The 23,900-nt window shown below is 43.2% G+C and overlaps 1 protein-coding gene across 2 annotated transcripts in view; it reads right to left on the reverse strand.

The window, feature by feature from the left end:
• Positions 1-14,297: 14,297 nt before the first annotated feature.
• Positions 14,298-23,900, reverse strand: part of Adamts9 (ADAM metallopeptidase with thrombospondin type 1 motif, 9) — a 171,609-nt gene continuing 162,006 nt past the window's right edge. The window contains 2 exon segments of one of the 2 annotated variants that reach the window (NM_001429136.1): positions 14,298-16,154; positions 19,175-19,269. In NM_001429136.1, coding sequence (NP_001416065.1) covers positions 19,180-19,269 — 90 coding nt within the window. In that variant the 3' untranslated portion in view covers positions 14,298-16,154; positions 19,175-19,179. 2 annotated transcript variants of the gene reach the window in all.

Genomic DNA, 23,900 nt, shown 5'->3' on the forward strand with positions numbered 1-23,900 from the left:
TCACCTGTTTTACTCTGTTTTGATTTAAATGTTAATCCACGTAATCAAGAGCAACATCGATGAGACTGCTGTTTGACCCCCAAACTGGATCCCATAGCCTATTCAAAATTAACACAAAAATTAACTACCATAAAATCTACTGTCGTGTTGGGTTTGTCGACTTGACACAAGCCAGAGTCACCTGGGAAGAGGGAGTCTTAATTTTGGAAATTGCCTCTGTCAATCCAACTAGCATTTTGGACATGTCTGTGGGCCATTTTCTTTATCAATGATGCGAGAGGACTTGTAACTCCTGGTCAGTCTAAAAGTGAGAGCTGAGCAAGCCAGTAAACAACACACTTTTACGGTCTCTGTTTCAGTCCCTGCCTTGACTTCCTGCCCTGGCTTCCCTTCATGATGGAGTGTAACCTACAGGCCAAAAAAGTGCTCTCCTCAAGCTGGCTTTGGTCAGTTGTTTGGTCAGCCAAACAAAGGATGGCTCCTGCTCTGTGGAAAGCCGTGATAACATTCGCCGTAACAAGATGGCGCTGGCTTCCGCTGTGCCCCACGTGGAAAGCCGCGATAGCATTCACCGTCACAAGATTGCGCTGGCTTCCGCTGTGCCCCACGTGGAAAGCAGCGATAACATTCGCCATTACAAGATGGCGCTGGCTTCCGCTGCACCAGCCCGACTTCCTTTCAGGAAACTAGCTGTGTGCGCATGTGCAAGAGTGTGTTCGAGCCAAGTCTTTGCCCACCCAGGGGCGTGCCAATGAGATCATGGGTAAGCGACCAATCAGGCGTGGACACGCCACATTAGGGTGTATATAAGCAGCGCCGTTCTGGAGCTCGGTCTCTTCCTCTTTAAGATGCAATAAACGCTTTGCTGCAGAAGGATCCTGGTGTCCGTGCGTCGTTCTTGCTGGCAAGATGTTAGGCGCTCAATATTTGGTGCCGAAACCCGGGGAAAACGCCACACCATCGCCGGCGCCGAGGAGAGCCTCTGTTCGCGGAGAGGGTCCAGAACTGCAGGTAGGCTCTGAGAGGCATGTTTGGTCTTGATCTCTCTCGTCTCTCTCCCCGGTTGTGGTGGAAGCTTTTGTTATCGTTTTGGCAGCGCTCATTCTTTCTCTTTTGGTTTTTGATTTTGCGGCTGCCGCTAGGCACAGTCAGAAGTCGTGCCTAGAAGATGGGAAATGCCGCCCAACAGTAAGAGCAGGACAGGGAGTGCTAGGAGAGTTACAGGACAGCATGTCAGAAACAGAGCGGAATGAAAGATTAAAGAGCTCAAAGAGAAAAGGTGCATCTAAGAAAAAAGGCCCTTCCAAGGACCTTGGATCCGAGGAAGCGAGAGATAAGGGAAAGTACGCCCTGGGAGAGAAACAGGAAGGAGATAAAAGGAACACAGTATTTTGGGAGAAAAATTTTGTCTTTGTGCTTGTAAAAGGTGTGATTAGGCTCTGGAAACTTCACAGAGTCATACTGATCAGATTTGATAGAGGTAGACCGCCTGAAACATTTATTCAGGAGAATCAAACAAAAAGATATCTCAATTCTAAACTTTTGTCTTCAGAGTTGTATTTTATTCAGGACTGTGTTTCACTTCCATACCATTTGTGAATGTCAGTCGTGCTGCTCAGATATCCCGTAATATATCTCAGTATCTTACAGGAATTTGGTTTCAACACGTTGATGGACTAGTCCAGGAATTGAGACAATCCATCGTCCATATCAACTCCACTCGAGTGGATGGTCACCATGGAAGTGGTGGGAAAGGGGAAATCTTACCTCTCTGCTGACTCCTATTGGAATCTGGGTCCCTTTGGTGGGACACCATCTAGTTTTTTCCCTCTATGTCTATTGTCTGTCCTTGGTGCATCAAGCTGTCCATGTATGTCAGTTTATGTCTGTGGTTGTTTTTTTTTTTTTTTTTTGTTCTTTTTTTTCGGAGCTGGGGACTGAACCCAGGGCCTTGTGCTTCCTAGGCAAGCACTCTACCACTGAGCTAAATCCCCAACCCCATGTCTGTGGTTTTTGTTTCTCGTTGTTTAAATGTTTTATGTTTTATGTTCAAAAGAAAAAATGGTAAAAACTTTATCTGTCAATCGTTCACATCTTGATTTGGCTTTAACTCGTTTCAAAAAGGAACAAATGAATAAAAAGCAGTTTCAATCGGCCTTTAGAGCCCTACACCTGTAGCTAGGAGCATAGGTCAGCTGGAGAAGCTGCCCGGGGGTGAGCGTCTACATGAGCTGATCTTAAAGGCACCAACAGCTCCTCAGCTTCTATGTTACTTAGCAGGTGACAAGGTGCTTCTCTTAATATTACAGCTAGAAAAAGTAAAAATGGTGCTTTTGTTTCTCATTGGTTATAAATGTATAAATATGCTCTACATGCCTTGGTTATGGACTATTGGCTTTTAAGTTATTGGATATGGTTAAAAAAGTATAATATTAGTAACAGAGAGTTGACATAAAGCTGGTAATTTGTATGGAGTCATTCTAGACAACATGTGGCATGAGCCAACCTAGGGAAACAGGTCTAAATTGAGGTAATATTTTTATGGAACTCTTATTCTAGAAACCAGGCTTCTAAAAGATTTTAGGGCAATGTCTCTTTGTTGAGGTATTGGAGAGCGCACCATCGTGTTTTCATATGTAGGAATTGACAGTCAAACTTTGTAGCATGAAGGACAGACTGGATTTTAGAGACTAGGTTGTTAGAGGTTGAGTTTTACTTTCCAAAATTGTGGTTTGCCCTGAAGTTATCTGTATTTTAATGCTAATTCTACTGCCCCAAGGACAGTACTCAGAACTCAGGTGACTTTCCAAAGTTGTGGCTGTGCTCTGGTGTTACAAGGAGAACTTAAGGATTGTGATTAAGGATTGCCAGTGTTACATTGACTAACTCAAACTTATTTGTAATTAAGAAAAAAATCAAACAGGTAGAGATCGTTAAGGATTGATGAGGTTTTGGAACTTGTGAGAGCCTGTTTGCTTACTCCAACTGCCATTTCAAGATAGATTTAGAGGATTGTTTTTATGCAATTTATTTACGTCCTGGCGATTGTGAGTTTTCATTTTGTGAGCTTGCTTATAATTTTAGAGAGCCCATAAAGTGATATCATTAAGAATGGCTAACAGCCTTGTATTATGTAATTTTGTTGCTTCTTCAATGTAAGAAGTTAGAACTTAAATCTAAGTGTATATGGAAATTTTTACTACAAACCTTTGCTCTCAAAATGAGCTTTAATATTTGGGGAGTAGCTGTTACACTACTCCAGAAAAGAATATTTGAAACTAATTTTAAACTTCTAAGGATATGTTAGTTGGCTAAGTACCTCACCTTACCAGAGGACTTAGGTCTTTGTTATCCTCATTGGAAATAAAGTTTGTGAGGTGCTAGAGAGATGGCTTAGTGGTTAAGAACACTAAATACTGTTTCTTTAGAGGCCATTTAAGAACTCAAACTGGATTGCCTAGACCCCTTAACGAGGGAGGACAATGATACTAGACAGTTTATATCTTAATAAACAAAAAGGGGGAGTTATCCCTGTATGCTAAATAATGCTCCTTTTATTTCAATTTTAAAATTTGGATGCCAAGGAACCCTTGAGTGTTTATGACACCCTACAACTAGGCATACTTCTACCTAGGTGAAATAGAAAGATTCACATATTGACATGATCCTGTTCAGATATTTTATTTGGGGAAGACGGAATGTTTGTGTTTTTTCTACAGGATGCTACAAGAGTATGCCAGCTGCCAGAGGTGGTTGGTGAGACGTGCTGATCCTGGTTACATGAAGATTCAGCTCTCATGGTTCGGGTCCCTGGAGTCATTCCTCTGCCCTGAGAGGAAGATGGAAGATCCCCCCTCATCTTTTGTCATCACAGAAATTCTGGCGTTGCTATAGTCAGCGTTACCACTGCGTGTTCCTGTCCCACTGTGTCCTACGCTCAGACCCTCTGTGCACTGCTGCTTGCTGGAGAATCTGGACTCCAGCTGTTACCCCTGCCCCCCTCATTCCCCTGGTGACTCTTGCTGCCTTAACTGGTGTTGTCATCTTGCAGTCTGTAGCTTCACAGGAATGCCATCTGTGTGAAGCTGCTGTGGACTGGGGAACTCTGCCCTGGTTGTGCAGATCTCAGACATGGTTCCATTGCCTGCTGGTTGTTCCAGAGAAGAATGACCGATCCTAAACTGTCCTGGGAAAGACCTTGTTACTTTTGCTGCTATTGTAGCAGCCATTACTGCTGCAGCCATTGTGTCTGCAGTGTCTAGAGTTACCCTCCCCCAATCTATTGTTAGGCAAGCACAGTGGGTGAACTTTCTGGAGTAGTTGCTAACAATTGGGAATTCTAAATTTTATTATAGGAGCGGCTTGACTATGGCCCTTGGTGGTAGCAGCTGAGGAGAACCAGATGAGGTGCCCACTACTTATCGGGAGTGGCTCTGTTTGGTGCAGCCCTATGCTGTGGATTAGTGTTCATGCTGTGGTTGGTTTGAAAACTCAGATCTCAACAGAAACGTGACAAGGTCGTTGTCACTCAAGCACTTGTGACCATTGAACAAGGGGCCTCCCCTGGAATTTGGTTATCTATGCTCAGGAATTAGTCGGCATCTGAGTTCTCTGCTCTTGCACCCCATGGATTTGTGGATCCATTGCACTGGGATTAGAGAGACTCAATGATTCTTTGATCAGCCCTTCTACATCACTGAGGTTTCCTCATTGCATGAGATAGGGTGATCATGATTTCCCCACTAACTCATTTTCTGGCTGGCCTCTTTTGTAGAGTTCGCCCTAGGTCGTTTAGCAGTTACTGTCACACAGCATTGTGGTATCCAGAGACAGGCAACTTTCCTCATGCACAGTCCAATCTAAGACACGGGGCCCGGTGGCGATAGGGTTACCCTATGACGGATAAGGCTGTGACAATAGAGGAACGACCTAAGACAGGAGCCACAGCAGATGGACGTAACTGCAGAGGCCTAGACCAGCCTCATTCTAGTAAAACAAAAAGGGGGAGATGTGGAAAGCCGTGATAACATTCGCCGTAACAAGATGGCGCTGGCTTCCACTGCGCCAGCCCGACTTCCATTCAGGAAACTAGCTGTGTGCGCATGTGCAAGAGTGTGTTCGCGCCAAGTCTTTGCCCACCCCGGGGCATGCCAATGAGATCATGGGTAAGCGACCAATCAGGCGTGGACATGCCACATTAGGGTGTATATAAGCAGCGCCATTCTGGGGCTCGGTCTCTTCCTCTTTAAGATGCAATAAACACTTTGCTGCAGAAGGATCCTGGTGTCCGCGCGTCATTCTTGCTGGCGAGACGTTAGGCGCGCGACACTGCTCTTCTTTCTTTGTGTTCCTCTGACAAATACCACAATCAAAAGCAACTCAAGAGAAGAAAAGTTTCACTGCACCCTACACTTTGGGTCATAATCCATTACTGAGGGAAGTCGGAGCAGGAACCTGGACCTGAAACCATGAAGGAACACTACTTGCTGGTTTCCTCCCTGGCTCTCTTCCTAGTACAGACTTTGCTTAATTCATGCCTAAGGAATGGTGCCACCCACAGTGGGTGACCTTCTACACCAACTAATAATCAAGATAATTATTACAGACGTGTCCACACAGCAACCATTTTAGGCAATCCCTAAAATGAAGCTTCTTCTCTCAGGTGACTAGGCTGTGTCTAGTTGACAGTTAAGATTAACCAGGACAGCTGCACTTAAAAATGTTTGTTCTGCTGCTGGCAAATTTGTATATAGAGATCTTCAACACCAAAGAGACGCTCTCCGCAGCTGGGACTCTTGGAAAGTAATTAGGTCTTGGGGGCAGAGCCTTTATGAATACTATTAATGACCCTGTAAAAGGAAGAGAGACCCCCCCCCTCGCCATTCTGTTGTCTGGGATTAGAATGAAGAGAATCTCCTGGCATCTTAATCTCCAAATTCCTAGTCTCCAGAACTAAGGAATACATTTCTGTAATTTATAGCCACCAAGTCTATGGTGTTTGTCTTGTTATATTTCACACAGGCTGAGACATGATCCATAAACATAGTTTTAGTTATTCCTGTGGTACAGTTACCATCTTCCCTGCTTTATATGCCTTATTAGGATCTTTCTGGTCCCAAGAGCCTCTGATTTACAACCTTCATTCATATTCTTGGAAAGCATCCAGAAAGAACGCTACTATACTATGTACAAATGGAATCTAAGAGGGATATGTTCAGGAAAATCCAGTTTTCTTTTTCAACACTGGGCCCTGTGGTGAAGTTAAAATTGCAGCCAAGAGTGTCCACATGATAATCTTCTCCTAATCAAATAAGGGATGATATGTGGACATCATTTGCTCATTCATATCTCTTCTAATAATCAAGGAATTAAAGTCATACTGAGAAGTTACTACATGCCATGCTATCTTCTAAATGCTTTAAATGTATTAGTATATTGACCTTTGTAGCAACCTTATAGCCTGAGCTAAAAATATATTATATATATTATATCTCTATCCCACTCTATCTATACCTACCATCTATAGACATATAAGATAGACATAGGTGCATGCATGTTCTTTCTCTCTGAAGAAGCGAAAGAGTCATATCCCAGGCTCCACAGGTAAAGAGTAAAGAAAATATCACAAGTTATATCATCTGCACACGAAACTGTAAACAGAGATAAAAGGACAGAATGACAGGATGAAAGATCTCATATTGTACAGCTCACCACAGTGTGTGTAAAGCGCCTTGAAAGGTGGTCCTCTGGAGTGTGCATAAGGCTTCTGGGGAAGTCTGTCAGTTAGGGCAATTCTCAAGCCCCTTCTCAAGTAGGCCTGGGTATGTTCAGGAAACCCCAAAGATCCTTCTGAGGTCTTGTGGTTTGCTTTGCATATGATGGGACCCAGGAGACTCCAAGTTGTGTAGCTGCTGTTATGAGGCTAAGAAATAAGTGACGGTTATCTTACAGGTCACCCAGAATAATGAAAGCTCTGCTTCCTCCACATACCCATGAGAGTTTCTGTAGTTAATAACTGCCCATGTCCCAAAAGTCTGCCCTGTCAGAAGAGGCTCTCCAAGCCTTGGTCAGATAAAACAACAAAAGACATCTAGCATACACTCAACCACCCCTTGATAGCTCTAAGAATTCTGTGCCCTGGAAAGTATATTAACGAATGTAGAATTCTATAAAGTTCAAAGGTCTCTGGACCCAGTATTATTTTATTTTTTCCTGTCCTGTACCCAAAGATTGTGGTGTCTCTAGCACTAGAACCTTACTATCAAGTACTGGTGGGCAACTGAGATCAATGGCAATAGCCTGTATTAGTTGGGGGGCAGCTGCAGCACAGCCATGAGTCAAAGGGAAGCATCCTGCTTGGTTTGTTTGTTTGGCGACCTATGGTTGAAGGGAAAATCATTCTCATTGTAAGTTAACTCTAATTAAATCGTGTGTGTGTGTCCTATAAAATAGTATATTTCCATAGAGTCTCCTTAAATATCTTTACTGCTAGTTATCTCTCACACTGCCCCTGTGCCTTGAAAGGTAGTCCTCTGGGGTGTGCATGAGGCTTCTGGGTGAGCCTGTCAGTTAGGTGATTCTTAGGCCCCTTCCCTAACCTTCCATCCTTCTCCTCACTGAAGCCCCTTCCTATTATCTCCACCTTTTCTTGCCTGTCTTCCTAATTGGCTAGTTTTCACAGTACTAGAAGGTGCTATGCAGGTTTCTTGGGGAAAACGTCATCAACATTTGTATCCAGCTGTGTCTTTCTTGAGCTGCAGTAGCAACTGGCTTGGTAAGCTATGCCTGTGGGTGCATTAGTGGCATGGGTGTTATTGAAGTAGCCGACCATTTGATGATTATATTTAAGGCCTGCTTCACAGAGGAAATCCATGTTTTATGGGTGTTAGGGTCTGTGAATTGCTAAAGAATGATGTAGCATGTAGTTTTGTCTACAGCGCTTTGTGTTCTCCATGATCACACGTACACACCCACCCAGGAGCTATCTCAGATCTGCAGATAAAAGACACACCCACCTTAGCTCTTTTTAAAACCGGCTTACTGGCTCTGTAGCTGGGCTCTTCTAAGCCCTCCGCAACTAGCTTGCCCTTACCTTCACTCCTAACTCAACACTCTCCATCTTCCTTCAGCTTAGTTGCCCAGTTACGTTCTGTGAAGCCCATTGGCCTTGCTGCACAAGACATTTTCGGGGCACTTTCTCTTCCCACTTACATTTTGGAAGATCTCCCCTGTAGCTACGAGTCTGTCCTATATCTCCCAAATATTTTGATCTCTTCTCTCTTGGCTTACAGGAACCTGGAAGTCCCACCTCTTTTTTTTTTTTTTCTGACCAGTCATTGACCACAGGCATTTTTATTAATTGATCAAGAACCAATTGAGGACAAGGACGTTCAGTGTCAGTACTCCCAGATTCCTGATTAAATCAAATCATCAGAACCACCCCCCTTCAGAATGATACCTCAGACTCAAATAGCATGCAAAAGCAAGGAACTTTTATTCCTGCATGCAGCGGCCCAATTCCATCTGGATGGAAGGACCCCAACTGAACTCACAGATTTAGTTATAAAGCCAACTAGAGGAATGTTGGGTAGGTGATCTATATCTTGATTGGTGGGCTCTATCTCTGGGAGTCTGGGTAATGCTATGATTCAGACTAATTATTCTTGCTTTATGACAAGGAAAGGTAGCTCTTGACCTCTTGGCCACAACCTTAGCTAACTGTCCTTTTGCAAGCTGGGGACCAGTACCTCTTGACATAAGCCTGCAGTTGTTCCAGTAACTGACTCGCCCAGTTCTGGGAAATATGAACTCAGGCCTGGTCTCCTAAACTGCTAGTTTGCAACTTGTCATGGAGTCAGCCTGGCTCAGCCATTAAGATGGCTCAGTGGTTAAAAGCACTGACTGCTCTTCCAGAGGTCTTGAATTCAATTCCCAGCCACCACAGGGCGGCTCACAACCATCTATAGTGGGATCTGATGCCCTCTGAAGATAGTTACAGTGTAATAATATAACTAAAATAAATACAATGTAAAAAAAAAAAAGAAAAATTGAGTCAGAACTTGGGACGGATCGGAGTGGAACAGTGTCTTCTGCACACGGCAGGACTACAACACTGATGAATTCATAGTGCCTGTGGTTGCCTGCACAAGACCTGCATAAGATTAACACAGTTAACACTTCAATGTGGAGACTTACTTTGTGTCTTAATGGGTGGTCAATTTTGGAGGACATTCCGTAAGTTGCTGAGAAGAACGTATATATTTTAGTTTTGGGGTGGGATGTGCTGTAGGTATCTATTAGGTCCATTTGATTTAGGCTGACATTTAACTCCATGTTTTTGTTTGGTGTTTGTTTGTGGAGGGGCGGGGACTCATGGTTTCCCAACACAGTAGCTCAGGATCCATTAACAGTTTTTTCTTTTTTTTTTTTTTTTGAGGCGGGGAGGTAAGTCAGTTTTCTTTAGGTTATGGTTTGTGGTAGGTTGGCCATGTTCTAATGGAAGGCCCTGTACCTATGCATATATGACAGAACAGGTTGGGCACACTTCAGGATATATACTGTCTGAATGAGACTCTAGTTGCTTGGGAAATACGACAACGATCACTAAGCAGAGCTTCCTAAAATTAAAACTGCTTCCTTCCTGCAAAGGGAACTTTTAGTCAACTGAGGGCGCAGTCTGCAGAGTGGGGATCTGCATGTGTTCATCTGGCTGTTAGTGTCTCTGATACACAAGAAACTAAAAAACAGCCCAATGAAACAGCGGACTATGGGGGTAGGCATCAGGGAAAAAGCCTTTAACCTCAGCGCTCAGGTGGCAGAGGTAGGGGTATCTACATGAGTTTGAGGTCAGCCTGAGCTGCAAATTGACTTCCTGGCTTGCTAGGGGTATGTAGTGAAACTCATTTTTTTTTAAAAAAAAAAAGAAAAGTGGTATATGTAACAAGAGAAAATTTTCAGAAAAAGTACAGATGACTAGGAAACATTTTTAAAGGTATTCACCATTTTTTGGCCATCGGGAAAATCCACATTTAAACTACTTCGATATTTCATCTACCCACCCCCTGTCAGAATGGCCGAGTTAAAAAAACAAAAGGCTCTAAGTACTGACGATAGGTAGTCATGGAGACCCCTGTGCACTGTAGTACCGAAAATTGGTGCAGTTACCGGCTGGTGGAAATCAGTGTGGTGGTTCCTCAGAAAACTAAAACTAGATCTACCCATTGACATGATTCTACCTATCCTGGGCATATACCCAAAGGGCTGCTTATCATGAAGACGTGATCATCCATGTTCATAGCTGCTCTATTCACAACAGGTAGGACATAGAAACAGCCCAGATGCCCATCCCCTGATGAAAATGTGGTACGATGGCATTTTATTCAGCTGTAAAGGAAAACAAAATTATAGACGAAGGTAGACACCATTATATTGAGTGAAGCACCCAGACCTGGAAGACTATTGTCATGTATTCTCCTTCACGTGCAGCTCATTGAATCTTTAGAATCATGCATTTAATTTGAGGTACTGACAGAATCACGGAAACTCGAAAGGGACAGTTAGCAGGGACGTAGAAGAAAGCTCTCAAGGGAGCTGAGAGAGTTGAAGGGAACTGTGGAATGGTGAGGAGGGAGGCTTACCTGGGAAGAGGGATGGCAGGGTAGAGCAGAGAAGTGGGTTGGGGGTCACCATAAGCTAACTCTAAGGGTATTTGAAAAGCCACATGGAAATCTAATCCACACATATATTCATATACAAACATTTAATTGGGAGTTATGTTCAATCTACACGTTGCTAAATAAAAGCCCACTGCCAGGCGTGGGATGCTTCCACTTTCTCAGAGGTGTCACAGATACCCTTAAAACAACACAGGCATTTTATAGTTTATGATTGCCCACCAGAACTTGATGGTAAGGGGCTATTGCTGAAGACACCATAGCACACTGGTCACAGGCCACAAAAGAAATAATTAACTGGGTGAAGAGGAAGCCCACAGAAGGGAAGAGCACCTGCCAGATATGCATTACAAAGGATTAATATCCAGACTATATAAAGAACCTCACCTCCCCAATAATAATAAGAAACATCAAAAAACAAAACTCAAGACAAAACAGAAACTCAAACTGGAGGAATAAAGATTTTAAATTATCCCCCACTGACCCTGCTGTGAGGACAAGTGCACCTCACAGCAAAGAATAACATAACATGTCCTGAGAAAAACGAGAATTAGGGTCAGCTTGCCCCAGAAGCAGGGTGGGGCAAGAGTTGAACTGAACCCAAGTTACAAACCAATGAAATTGCTTTGTGTAACTGTTGCCAACTACCTATGTAATTTTCCCTATAAATCCCTTCCCCTAATTGGGCTCAGGGTCAACTCCTCTGTCTCCTGTGTGACATACGTGTCGTCCCCAGAGCTCTGGTTCCTTAAATACAACTCTTGTTTATTACATCAAGACCGGTTTCTCGTGAGTTCTTGGGGGGTTGCGTCGTCTTGAGATTTGAGTGGGGGTCTTCCCCACCCAGGTGGTCTTTCAAAACCAATGATGACCCATTTAAAAAATGGGCCTAGAACCTGAACAGAGTTCTCAAAAGAACAGAAAAAAAATTCTTTGTTCTTAGTAATTTGGAAAATGAAAATTAAAATAACCTTGAGGTTTTTATATTATCCCTATCAGAATGGCAACTAGCAACAAACACTGGTGTGGATATGTGGGATGATGTTATTACACAGGTGAAGGCAGGACAAGATAGAACGAGGCCTGCCATTGGACAAGAAGGAAGGATGGGTGGGAGAAAAGTTTTAGAGAGAGGAGGAGACTGAAAGGGAGGCAGAGGAAGCCCCGGGGAGAACATGAAAGCTGATGTTAAGATTCCACTCTGTGTATTTACAGGATATTATGAATATTCTTAAGGGGTGGATGTGTATAGGGCTTTGCATGTTTCAGTGGGCAATTATATCTTATCAATTGGATCAGAGGTTATTGTGTTGTGTTTTCTTTCATTTGGTGATTTGAGTTTAAGAAAGTATGTGGCTGCAGGGGACACTGGGCCACCACAGAATTGGGATATGTGTTTCTGGCATGGTAGCAGCCTGCCTTGGGAACTGAATGGGTGGAGGGATTGCTGCCAGGGCCAGGGAGGGGCCGTTGGCAGTGTGATATGGGATGGAACAAAGTGGGTGAGAGGCTTTGCTGACTGAGATGAAGATATCTATCAGATATCTTGGGGGCATTATGGTGCCAGATCTAGTGTGGGATAGAAGACAACCCCCCCTTTTTTTAAAATAATTTTACAACAACATGGATATGGGGAAAGGGGAACTCTTATTCACTATTGTTGGGGTTGCAAACTGGTACAACTACTATGGAAATCAGTGTGTAGACTTCTGGGAAAAAAACTAAATATAAATTTACAACATGACCTAGTCTATTCCACTCCTTGGTATATGCCCAAAGGACTCAATACTCTACTTGATGTATACTTGCTTAGCCCTGTTCATTGCTGTTCTAGTCACAGTAGCTAGAAATGGAAACTACTTACATGCCTTCAACCAACAAATGATGAGAACATGGTACCATTCAGCTGTAAAGAGAAGTGAAATCACAAACTTTGCAAGTAATTGGAAAGAACTAGAAAATATCTTGTTGAATGAAGTAACCCAGAGAAATATCACATGTTCTCTCTCATCAGAGGTTCCTAGCTCCAAAATTTCAGCTGTGAGTACATATCCTGTGGTAACAGCAGAAACAGCAGGAGAAAGAGAGAGAGAGAGAGAGAGAGAGAGAGAGAGAGAGAGAGAGAGAGAGAGAGAGAAATGGGGGATCCAATGGGGAAGGGAGGAAGATAACTACAGAAGAAGGAAGGTAAGACAGTAAGGCTGTCTGAAAGGCCATAAGGAATCATATTATTAGCTATCTACCCAAATAACCACTATACCTCACAAAGCCTTATGTATAAACATGCACATATAGTTTACATGAGAAACCCTCTTTTGAATCATTGAAAAGGGTTGTCCAAGAGACTCTCCAAACATTATAAACTATTGCTATTGCCCATGGTTGCCCCATAGAAGCAGAAGGTGATAGCTGAAGTCACCATGCACAGTTGTCTTCAGGCACGAGGCTCAGTAGCTCCTTGGCTGGAGCTGACCCGAATGCCTCCTTCCTGAGCACTAACTCAGGTACCAGAAGGCACTGCGCAAGCTTCCAAAGGAGGGAAGCAATCAGCAGTCCTATCCAGCGACAGTGCCTGTAAACCTTAACAATGACCAGCATGGCGCCATAACCCTAAGGATGCAGCAGTGGAGTGCATACCTTGGTGGTTAGCAAGAGCTCTCTAAGTGAGCTTGAGACCTGTTCAACAAGGGAGAACCATACCTAGAACCCACAGCTAGGGAAGTCATGAATTCTGGAGGAGAAGCCACAGCCATCACTTCACTAATTCAACATAATCCTTAATCATATTCTAAATATCTGTCCTTATACCCAAAGATGAGTATAGTCCTCATTCATCAAGCAAACTCTTCTTTGCAACAGATTGATGCCTTTACAGATAATCACAGGCAACCAAAAATGTACAGTTGTGGATCCCAGTCCCAGCGTACACTTCCACAAAACAATTCCCACAGGTAAGGCTCAGGGGACATTATAGAAGAGGGACGAACGATTGTAGGAGCCAGAGAACCAGAGAACCAGAGAGCTTATCAGCTGTGTCCTAGGAGTATCAAAAGCTACACTCCTAAGAATCTCATTAGCATGACGACCTAAACATGAGCAGAAGGACAAGACAGACATGGCTAAGTGGATGGGGAAAGACCACAGAACCTTAGCCTTAGGTGGTTATCCATGGCCAGAAGATCAGCCCGGAAGACAAACATACAAGTAACATTACACAGACTGAGCAAGTTACATTTATATATGTAACAATCAATTAAAAAAAAAAGAGGCCATGAACTTGAGAGAGCAAGGAGGGGTATATGGAAAGGCTTGGAGGCTGGAAAGCGATGGAAAAAATAATGTAATTATATTGTAACCTCAATATACATATTTTATACACATTGAGGTTATAAGTATATGTATATAATATTTTATACATATATGTACACATAATATGTGTAATATACATGCAATATATGTATATGTACATATGTATATATGTATATTGGGGTTATAATATATAATATTAGATACTTAGATACAATCTTATATATGTATACCTATATAATGTATATTGAGATATATATACCCCTAGAGATTCATATTTGAACTTTAATCAAGAGTCCAGAAGCCAAGAGAAGCAACTATGGTTTGGATGTGGTCACAATATTTATTCATAATATGTTTCACATGTATTAACAATAGAAAAATGACACTTGTTCATACACCAAGTGCTCTGGCATTTCTGTGGAGTTGGAGAATACTGTCAGGGTTTTCCTAATTTCTTTGGTCTTGGAAAGCTTGGGCAGACTTTCTCAAGTAAAACGTCTGTGACCACTGCCTCCAGCATGTTCATTCCTGAAAGGAGTAACAAAAGGTGGATTCCTGGAAGATCAGAAAGACCTGGGCATCCTATACACCAGTTTGTTTTTCACACAAACGCTGAAGACCACAGGAAACCCGGCAGGGTATTAGGCTACCAGCCTCAAGGGACGTCATATCATTGGCCAAAGTTTTCAGGTAAAAGGTGGTCGATCTCCTGTCATTCTCCAAGTATGCCGGAGGGTGCTGAAGGCCATGAGTATGCAGAGGCGTGTTAAGGCCCGGCCATACTCCTCTGGTATATCCTTTGTCTTGCTGCTCATAAACTTGGAGGATATCGTGACAAATCAGCAGGAAAGCCTCCTTTCCCAGTGTTACTCTGTAATGAAGCTATTGGTGGACCCTTCCAGTGATTGAAAGGAGTCCAAGGCACCATGGACCAGAGTAGAACATATTCCCAACAACAACGGTAAGTAAGAAAAGAGTCCAGCTATTATAAAAAAAGAGACAGGTCTAAAAAGAAGCGTAAATAGGGGGTCTTACTGTGGCAAACGATTTTATCCATTGGGAATTGTCTAGCTCTTGCTCCCTTTTGTTAAGTGTTTACAGTTTTTCCTCTTGACAATTACTTTAAAAACATAATATATTAGCACCAAGGCAGCATAGTTCTTCCCAGAGATCACATGAAACGGAACAGAGGCTATGATTAAAAGTGGTAGAACCTGTGATGTTGCTTAACTTACACATTGGCTAATGAAACGTTCCCACAATTGCCAAAAATACCCTTATTCAACTCACGTAGCACCTTGATGTCAGCTAGGTTGTTAAAAAAATAATTACAATTTTCAAAATGTAACAGTAAAACACATTTCCAGGTAAAAGGTAAACAACAGTGTACCGTGATAACGAAGAGTCACTTTGTCATATACTACATATAACGTAGAGTACGTAAAATGCAGCGGTCTGACTGCAAGGGGGAGCATCATGCGTGGGCAGTCACAATAAAATCATTTTACGTACAAAAATATTACATCGCAATAAATAATTTCAAACATAAATATTAAACTTTACATCATTAGGGGATTCCGCAGGTTGAGTATCCCTCGTTGAAATGCTTGAGACCATCAGTGTGTGTTTCAGAAGTTTTGAAGACTTGGCGATGTTTTTCCTATTTAAAATGAGATCTCTTGGAGGTGGGGCTCGTCTAAACATGGTATTAATTTATGCTTCTTTCTTTTAAATGAGCTGTAGTCTACTAGGAGATTTTAGCAAAGGTTTTAAGAAATAAGGTACCCAGGAAGAGAGCAATACATGCCTAAGAATGTGGGTTCTGCGTCTTGTTTGTGTTCCCTATACGCCTTTACATGCGTGACAGAAATATAATTCTGTGTATGAAACGAAGTTTCATGGCATGAAGTCTGAGATCTCACGCTGGCCCTCAATGGGTTTCGGAATTTGGAGCATTTCAGAGCTTAAATTTTTAGATGAGGGATGCTCAACCTGTATATATATATATATATAATATATATTTATATATATGCATATGTACACACACATACACACACATTCACACACACACGCAGCTAGATCCACACACACTCACACAGATGCACCCAAATTTAAGGTGGAGGTATTGAATTCATCCTTCATCCGTCTCATACGGCTTCCTCTTCAGAGCCCCTGAAACAAACAAACCAGAAGTTACAAACCGTCCGCATCAAAAGCTGAGAGTCAAGAATAGGGAAACCCTGCACTTCCATGTGCACAAGTAGTCGCTTAGAATATTCTCTAGGTTGGAAAGTGGACTCGTCTGTCTGTCTGTCTGTCTGTCTATCAACTATAAGCACTACAGAAGTGGGTTGGGGATGTAGCTCAGTGGCAGAGTGCCTGTCCAGTGCTGTGAAGTCCTGGTTTTGACCTCCAGTACCACAGGGAAGAGAGAGAGAGAGAGAGAGAGAGAGAGAGAGAGAGAGAGAGAGAGAGAGAGAGAGAGAGAGAACAGGCACATGGAGATCGAGGAGAGATACCTGCCGGAAGGTGAGAACTGACTCCAGTGAGTTGGTCTCAGATCCATACCCCAATCCATACACACATAAATATATGAATGTAATTTAACAAGAGTAATTACAAAACAATGAAAGAGAAGAGTCCATGCCTAGAAATCTCATCTAGGATAACATTTGAATGCTAGCTAGTACATCTCCTTCTAGCCTTCTTACATACATGTAACTTTTGTATGTATGCACTCATATTTTATGACACATGACAGACACAAGAAGATATAGAATGCATACAAAAATGGGGTCTCTGGAGTATATCTGCTGAGTTTTGCATACTGCACCCCATCTTCTCTTTTTAGATGTCAAGTCTTCCCTCAACCACTGTGATTGTGAGTGTGTGTATGTGTGTATGATGTGGTATATATGTGGTGTGTGTGTGTGGTGCGTATATGTGTGATGTATATGTGTGTGGTGTGTGTGTATGTGTGTGTGTATGTGTATGATTGGTGTGTATGTGGTGTGTGTGTATGTGTGTGTGTATGATGTGGTGTGTATGTGGTGTGTGTATGATGTGGTGTGTATGTGGTGTGTGATGTGGTGTGTATGTGTTGTGTGTGTGTATGATGTGGTGTGTATGTGTTGTGTGTGTGTATGATGTGTGTATGTGGTGTGTGATGTGGTGTGTATGTGTTGTGTGTGTGTGTGTGTGTGTGTGTATGATATGGTGTGTTTGTGGTGTGTGTTGTATGTATGTGTTTTATTCTTTAGCCCAGGCTGTCCTGGAACTTACTCACTATTGTTTTGTTCATTGTTCTGATTCTAAGGGTCAAACCCAGTGCCTTGTTCATGTTGGTAAAGTGCCTTACCACTAAGCTATAGTCCCAAGTCAAACCTCCCCTTGCTCTTTTAGAACTGACTCTCTTCCAAATGCAGCTGTCAGTCACTTGTCTCTGTATGCATGAGATCTCAGGCCACCAGATGCTAATTGCTTCAGAACTGACCCAGTGATCCAACCAGACATAAGGAGAGGTCTTTTGCTTGCTTGTTTGTTTTAATATTTATTTTGAATATGGGTGCTTTGCCTGATGGTATATGTATGTGCCATGTGTTTGCCTGGTGCCCTGGGTAGCCAGAAGAAAGTATCAAGTCCTTGGAACTAGAGTTACAGATGATCTGCCATATGGGTGGTGGGAATTGAACCTAGATCCTCTGGAAAAACAGCCAGTGGTAGGTACTCTTAACTACTGAGCCATTTCTTCGGCCCTGGGAGAGTTACTTTTCAGAATGGTTGTGGAAGGCATTTGGTTTAATCAGGAGCTCTAACGATGATGTAATCATAGCGAGACCTAGGTATGGGAAAGGTAGCATGTTGAGGGAGAAGCACCACGAGGGCTCACTGCTGACCAATGGAGAACGATACTGAAGGGAGCACACCATGTGAGCGTCCCAGTTATTTAACAATTCATCTTTGCCTTTTGCAACACAAACAGTACTAATTTTAGATGGCAATTTTGCCTACGTGTGGTGGCGTGCAACTGTGTGCAAACGAAATCCCGGCACTTGGGAGACAGAGGCATCAGAGTCCCAAGTGTGAGCCTAGGTTGGGCTAATAAGCAAGAGCCTGTTTTAAAAAAATTAAAAGAAAAAAAAATTAAAAGAATACTTTTTAACACTGATGTTTACTGAAGCACTTGTCCAATAGTAACTCATGTGTCAGAGCATGAATGGGCTATCTGAGGAACTGAAGGGACCACTGGACAGCATAGGGAAGGTGTTAGAAGGCCACACAAGTCGGTTGAACTTCCGTGTCTTGCAGTTGAAGGCACCAGGATAATGAAAAGTGACCTGTTTCATCTCTGTCCAGCAGAGGGAGCACTTGCTGGCATACGAATTTGTCTCCTATGGACTTGGATAGAATAAAGACTCAGTTTTCACTGTGTGCAGAGAGGGTCTAAGATCTGCATGGACAATACGATCTCAGATGACACTGGCCCTGCTGTGAGCGGCACATCTGTGACACTTCAGTGATTGAGAGCACAGTTCATGGTGTGAGGAATCACTGGAGTCTGCAAGGGAATTCACTGTGACCTTAGAAAGCTACTTAATGGTTGTGGCCTCTGCTTCCTCTACTGCAAAATAAGGACAAGGGCTCTCTACCTCATGACCGCCTGTGAGGAGTCACTGAAAACGATTCCCGTAAATTGCTGGTGCAGTGAAAGCTCAACAAACATCAGCACCACTGTGATTATTTTATATCCCTGATATTATTATATATAACATACTATATATATTTTATTTTCATAAAAGTAAAAATTACTATATATCATACATATTCCAGGATATATATTATATCCAGAGATATTCTATATCTCAGCCCCTACTTCACAATTTCCAATATTTAAAATATAGATTCCTGGATCTACCAGAGACCTTAGGAAGTAAGACTCCTGGAGGTGAGATGCACAGAAAGAATCATTTTCAGCAGGCAATGAAGAGAAACTTAGTGTACGAGGCCTGGGGACCTTGGGTTCAGGGGTGAGGGACACATGGCCTCAGACACAGAAAGACAGACAAGCAAGAATGCCTTACTGGGTCAGCTTGGCGGTAGCTCTGTTTGGGGGAAAGGTTGCTTACCCACATCTGTTTATCACTAGGCTATAGATTAAAATGAAAGAAGTCAGGAGGGGAGGGAGATCTTACCTTAGTTATGAAACTCGCACCTCCAGGCCAGTGCCGGAGGATGGTGTACACTTCCCACAGTAACCGCCGCATTTCCCTATGACCCGGGTACCGTCCTGCAAAAACATGTATCATCTTAGACAGTGTGCGAGGTTATTGTTTCTGGGACTTGTGGTGGTTTTGATGGAAAGTAATTCTTGTACCCATAGTAAGTACTGAAATGAAACTCAACACACCCATAATGATCTAATTGCATAGGTCAGCAGACTAGGCTCACAGGGTCAAATCCAGGCCATCGCCTGTTTCCGAATGTCCTAAAAGCTAGAGTGGCATTTGCCTTTTAGTTTGTCTGATACGAAGCAAGGGTCTTGCTATATATCCAGGCTTGCTTCAGCCTCCTGGGTATGGAATTATAGGTATGCGCCTCGATGCCTGTTTAGTTTTGCCTTTCTACAGAGTTGAGAAAAACTATGATAAGTTTATCTTGACACCTAAAAATTGTACACGATTCAAATTTTGGCACAGCCAGCATCACTCATGTCTCTAAAGCCTGTAGCTGCTTTCATGGTGTACTAAGAGGAATGGGTAGTTTGTAGTTCCAAGCTACTGCTCAATACACCATGAATCCAGCAGCGCAGCCCCAACTCGACTGTGTGACAGGTGTGAGGTGCATTGCTAGATCACAGTGTTTTCATTATTTTCTTACTACAGTGGCGATGGTAAATCTTCATTGTCGCCTTGTCTGGATTTAGAATCACCTAGAAATGCACGTCTGGATATGTCTCAGAGGAGGGAACAGCAGTCTAAAATACGGGCTCAGAGCTCAGGCTGAGTCAGTTGTGGGGAAGAATCACGAAAGCATGCGTTTTCCTATTCATCTTTCGTTTTCTGGCTGTGGATTAAATGTGATCGCTGTATCGCTTCCTGCTCCTATCGCCATCCTTCCTCACAAAGATGGACAGTGTACCCTCAGACAGCCAGGATAAATCCTTCTTTTTTTCAATTGTTTTTATTAGACATTTTGTCACATCATTGGGACGAATCACTAATACACGAACAAGCCCATCAGACCACGATACATCAAGAAAATAAAAAGATGAGGGCAGTGGGTTTTAAAAGTCCTGCTTTTAAGATACAGGGGGATGTGGAGTGTTCTGTGATTAATTAATTTTAGGCAACAAATTATTGTGTTATTGCACAACAGCATTACAAGTATGCTTAAAGGGGGAAAAAAAACCAGACACCGACATCCCCACCCTAAGCACTTGTCACAGTATTTCCAACTTATGAGAAAGCTGCCATCAAAGTGTGGAAAATTTAAGATAGAATATCAACACAATGTAGTTTGCTCACAAAACCAAAAAGTGGGAATAGGTGCATTCCGTGTGCCTCAATTCTTAGCAAAATAAGAAAAATAATTTGCCGGCTGAGTTAATTATATTTTACTTAACAGCAAGAACTGAATTAGTATATGCAGGGGAAGCAAACCAGCTTAAGAAAATCGGCTCTTGGCAAGAAGAAGGGGTTCTCTAAAGTGCCTGAGAACAGGAGTCAGACCATTAGTTAGTGAGGAGCAAGGGAGGTCACTTTGTGTAGGTATTTTTTGACTTCTGATGAGTCAAAAGACCTTGCTGTTTATTCAAGGAGACAATACTCACTGTACAATGACTAGGATAAATGTGTGTGCACTGTCTCTGAGGAGCAGACTTGGATTCAGAGATCTCCAAGATGTGGAGAAAGAACCAGAGCAGAGGGACCGAGAGACTCCCTGGAGATTTCGGTAACTTTTCTCATCCACACGAACCCAATCGAAGCAGCTCAAGAGAGAAGGCAGGGTTTATTGAGGACTCCGTTTGAGAGTACATGTGGGAAAACATACCGCAGGAGGGGAGTGAGGCAGCAGGGCGGGGGGTGTGGGACCAGGGAACCCGGGGACCAGGAGAAGACCTGGGGCAGGAGTGAGGCTGAGGCACGTCCAAAGCCCGAAAATCCCGTCCTGAGATCCGCAGTAGGATCGCTTCCCCACCTCCGCACCCTCACCTCCTGCACCACCTCCTCACCCCTCCTGTGGGCCAGCACCTCCTGAAGGACACAGCCCTGTGCTCCTACCCTTGCCTTACCAGAGGAGGTCACATAGCCAGTAGCCAGGCTAAACTTCCTTTTCCCTTATAAAGTCCGGTCTGGCAGCACCCGGAATTCTTTCTTATGCAAATGAGGCATCCCCAGCGACTAGCTCCAGCCAATGACATGCACTCATCCCGATATGATATCCCCTACGCACCCCCAAAGTTTTAAATAGTCTTTGTTTCACTCAATAAACTGAACTAGTTCTCCGAAGCTGCTCATGGATCCTGTCTGCACCCAACCATCCCAGCTAAGCTCCCTCCCTCCAGTCCAGCCTAGTGTGAGTTTGCAGTGTGGCAGGCTACCCGAAAGAGCGAGACAGACACTGGATGGCCCAGTCAGAAAGCAGGGAGAGAGATGAACAGTGGTACCCTTCCCTTCAGCCACCCACAGTTTTAGGATTAGTTGTGGTGAGACCTAGAGTCCAAACCCTTGACTTGTCCTATTGTAAGTAGTAAGAGCTGAACAGCAGCCAATATTTTGAATACATTTTTGAGGTCATAGATGAGAATAAAATCTGTTCCGGGTCACTACAACTGAACCCTCAGTGGCTTTGAAAGTTAACTTTGCTATCCATAGAAAATTAGCCCATAACTGAGGGAGATGATCCTTATAGACAACCTTACACTATGTCAAAGTAATATTGTTTGAATAACGAGCAACGTTAAGTGTTTTAAATGCTCTACCTGGGACATCACAAGTTAAAACAAGGAGATGCATCTCTATTCCGTGCACACTGGCAGTGATTATGTATCCTGAGCACAAACTGCAAAGGCAATAGTGTGACTTGCACTGTGGTGTGTGGAGGACAGCATTTTCATATTTCAAAAGCCACTTAACCAGGCCATTTAACAAGACGCTTCCATATCACCTTCGGTTGCAAATGATTAATGGAAGAACAGGTATCGGGGTGCAGGAGAGATGGCTCAGCAGTTATGAGTGCTCAGTGCTCTCTGGCACCCACAGCAGGCAGCTTACACTGGCTCTAACTCCAGCCTCAAGGAGTCAGGCGTTCTAGCCTCCTTGAGCTCCTGCACGCACACATCTGGAAAGTCAAGCTCATGCAGTCAGGCAGGCACTCACAAGCAAAACAATAAACTTTGTAAACAAGCAAGCACCAGAAGAAAACTCTAGTAAAATTTTACAAATGCCTGGCAGACATGAGCACGCTTGATTAAAGTTGTATAGTTGTGAAGAGATAGCAGAGTTTGGCAATGGCTGTCTACGTAAAAAGGCATTTACCAACATGAAACGTAAGATCTCCTTCCCATCAGCATTAACAGACAAATGGTTACCATAAATTTTGATAAGAGAAACCACCAGTGAGACAAAATATTTTCCTTCTCCAATATTCCATTATAGCTTTGGTAGATTTGGGTTGAAATGTTACCCAGTTATCTTTAGAATTCAACAGTAACATTTAAGGGAAAAAAAAAAGGTTTACTTGTGTGTGTGTGTGTGTGTGTGTGTGTGTGTGTGTGTGTGCGCGCGCGCGTGTGCGTGCGCGCAGGCCAGAAGAGGGCATTAGATCATCCTGGGACTGGAATGGGGATTCTAGGAATGAACCTGGTTACACTGGAAGAACAATTAAGTGCTTTTAACCCTTGAGCCATCTCTTCAGCCCACATGATAACATTTTTGAGGATGCCTGTAGTCTCTTGATATGTACACACACATATTACATATATATAACTAATCCTGTCATTTGGCAAAAAAGCAAAGCCAATCGAAAAACCCCAAATCCTTCTTCATCATCATCATCATCATCATCATCATCATCATCATCATCAACAGCAACAACAACAAAAACCCCAAATCTTTTCTATCTGGCCCTTTCCCTGAATAGGGTTGCTGATCCCTAGTCTAGCCCCACACCGTCCATACTGGGCCACCCTGGCACACTTGTCTCCGGCCAGTCTTTTCCACACCTGCATTTCTTTGGATTGCACCTCTGACATGACATGAGCCTTCCTCCACAGGACCTTTGCATATGCCATTCTGCCTCGGCTGAAATGCTCGTTTGTTCTTTCCTGTATGTGCTGCCCAGCCTGGTAACGCCTGGGAAATGTGCCGTAACTCAGTTCAAGGGCAGCCTCCACTGGGACATAACTGGCTGTTATCTGCAGCTGGCTCCCCACAACTGGATCGTGTTCTTTAGCATCCTGTTTCATGCTAGGATGTAAGCCCCATGGTGTACAAGTGCTATCTTGCTAATTTGGAAGCACCTAGGACCAAGGACTGTGCAAGGCCAATAGTGATCCTAACCACACATTTATTAAATGGATGAGATGAATAGTTGGAGAAACAAAGCTGGATTTCCTTTTGAGCTGTAAATGTCTTGCTAATTCATTTCCCTGATGCTTTTTCACACTTTGAAAATATCCCCTTCTGCAATGTAGCGCTATACTCTGTTCTCTGTATGGACCGTGCTAACTAAGCCCTGCCCCGAAGCCTCCTTGGACAAAACTGTACTCTCTCCACAATTGTGAATGAGTTGAACACACGTATCCCTCATATCTTTGGGCTTCATCCCCAGAACTGGTCAAGGGTCATGAGGAAATGGTTCCTACAGCCCACTTGTGATGTCTCTTGCAAACAATGGCACTGGGTAACCTCAGGGTTT

The sequence above is a fragment of the Rattus norvegicus genome, chromosome 4, assembly GCF_021556685.1.
Source record: "Rattus norvegicus strain SHRSP/BbbUtx chromosome 4, alternate assembly SHRSP_T2T, whole genome shotgun sequence".
NCBI lineage: Eukaryota > Metazoa > Chordata > Mammalia > Rodentia > Muridae > Rattus > Rattus norvegicus.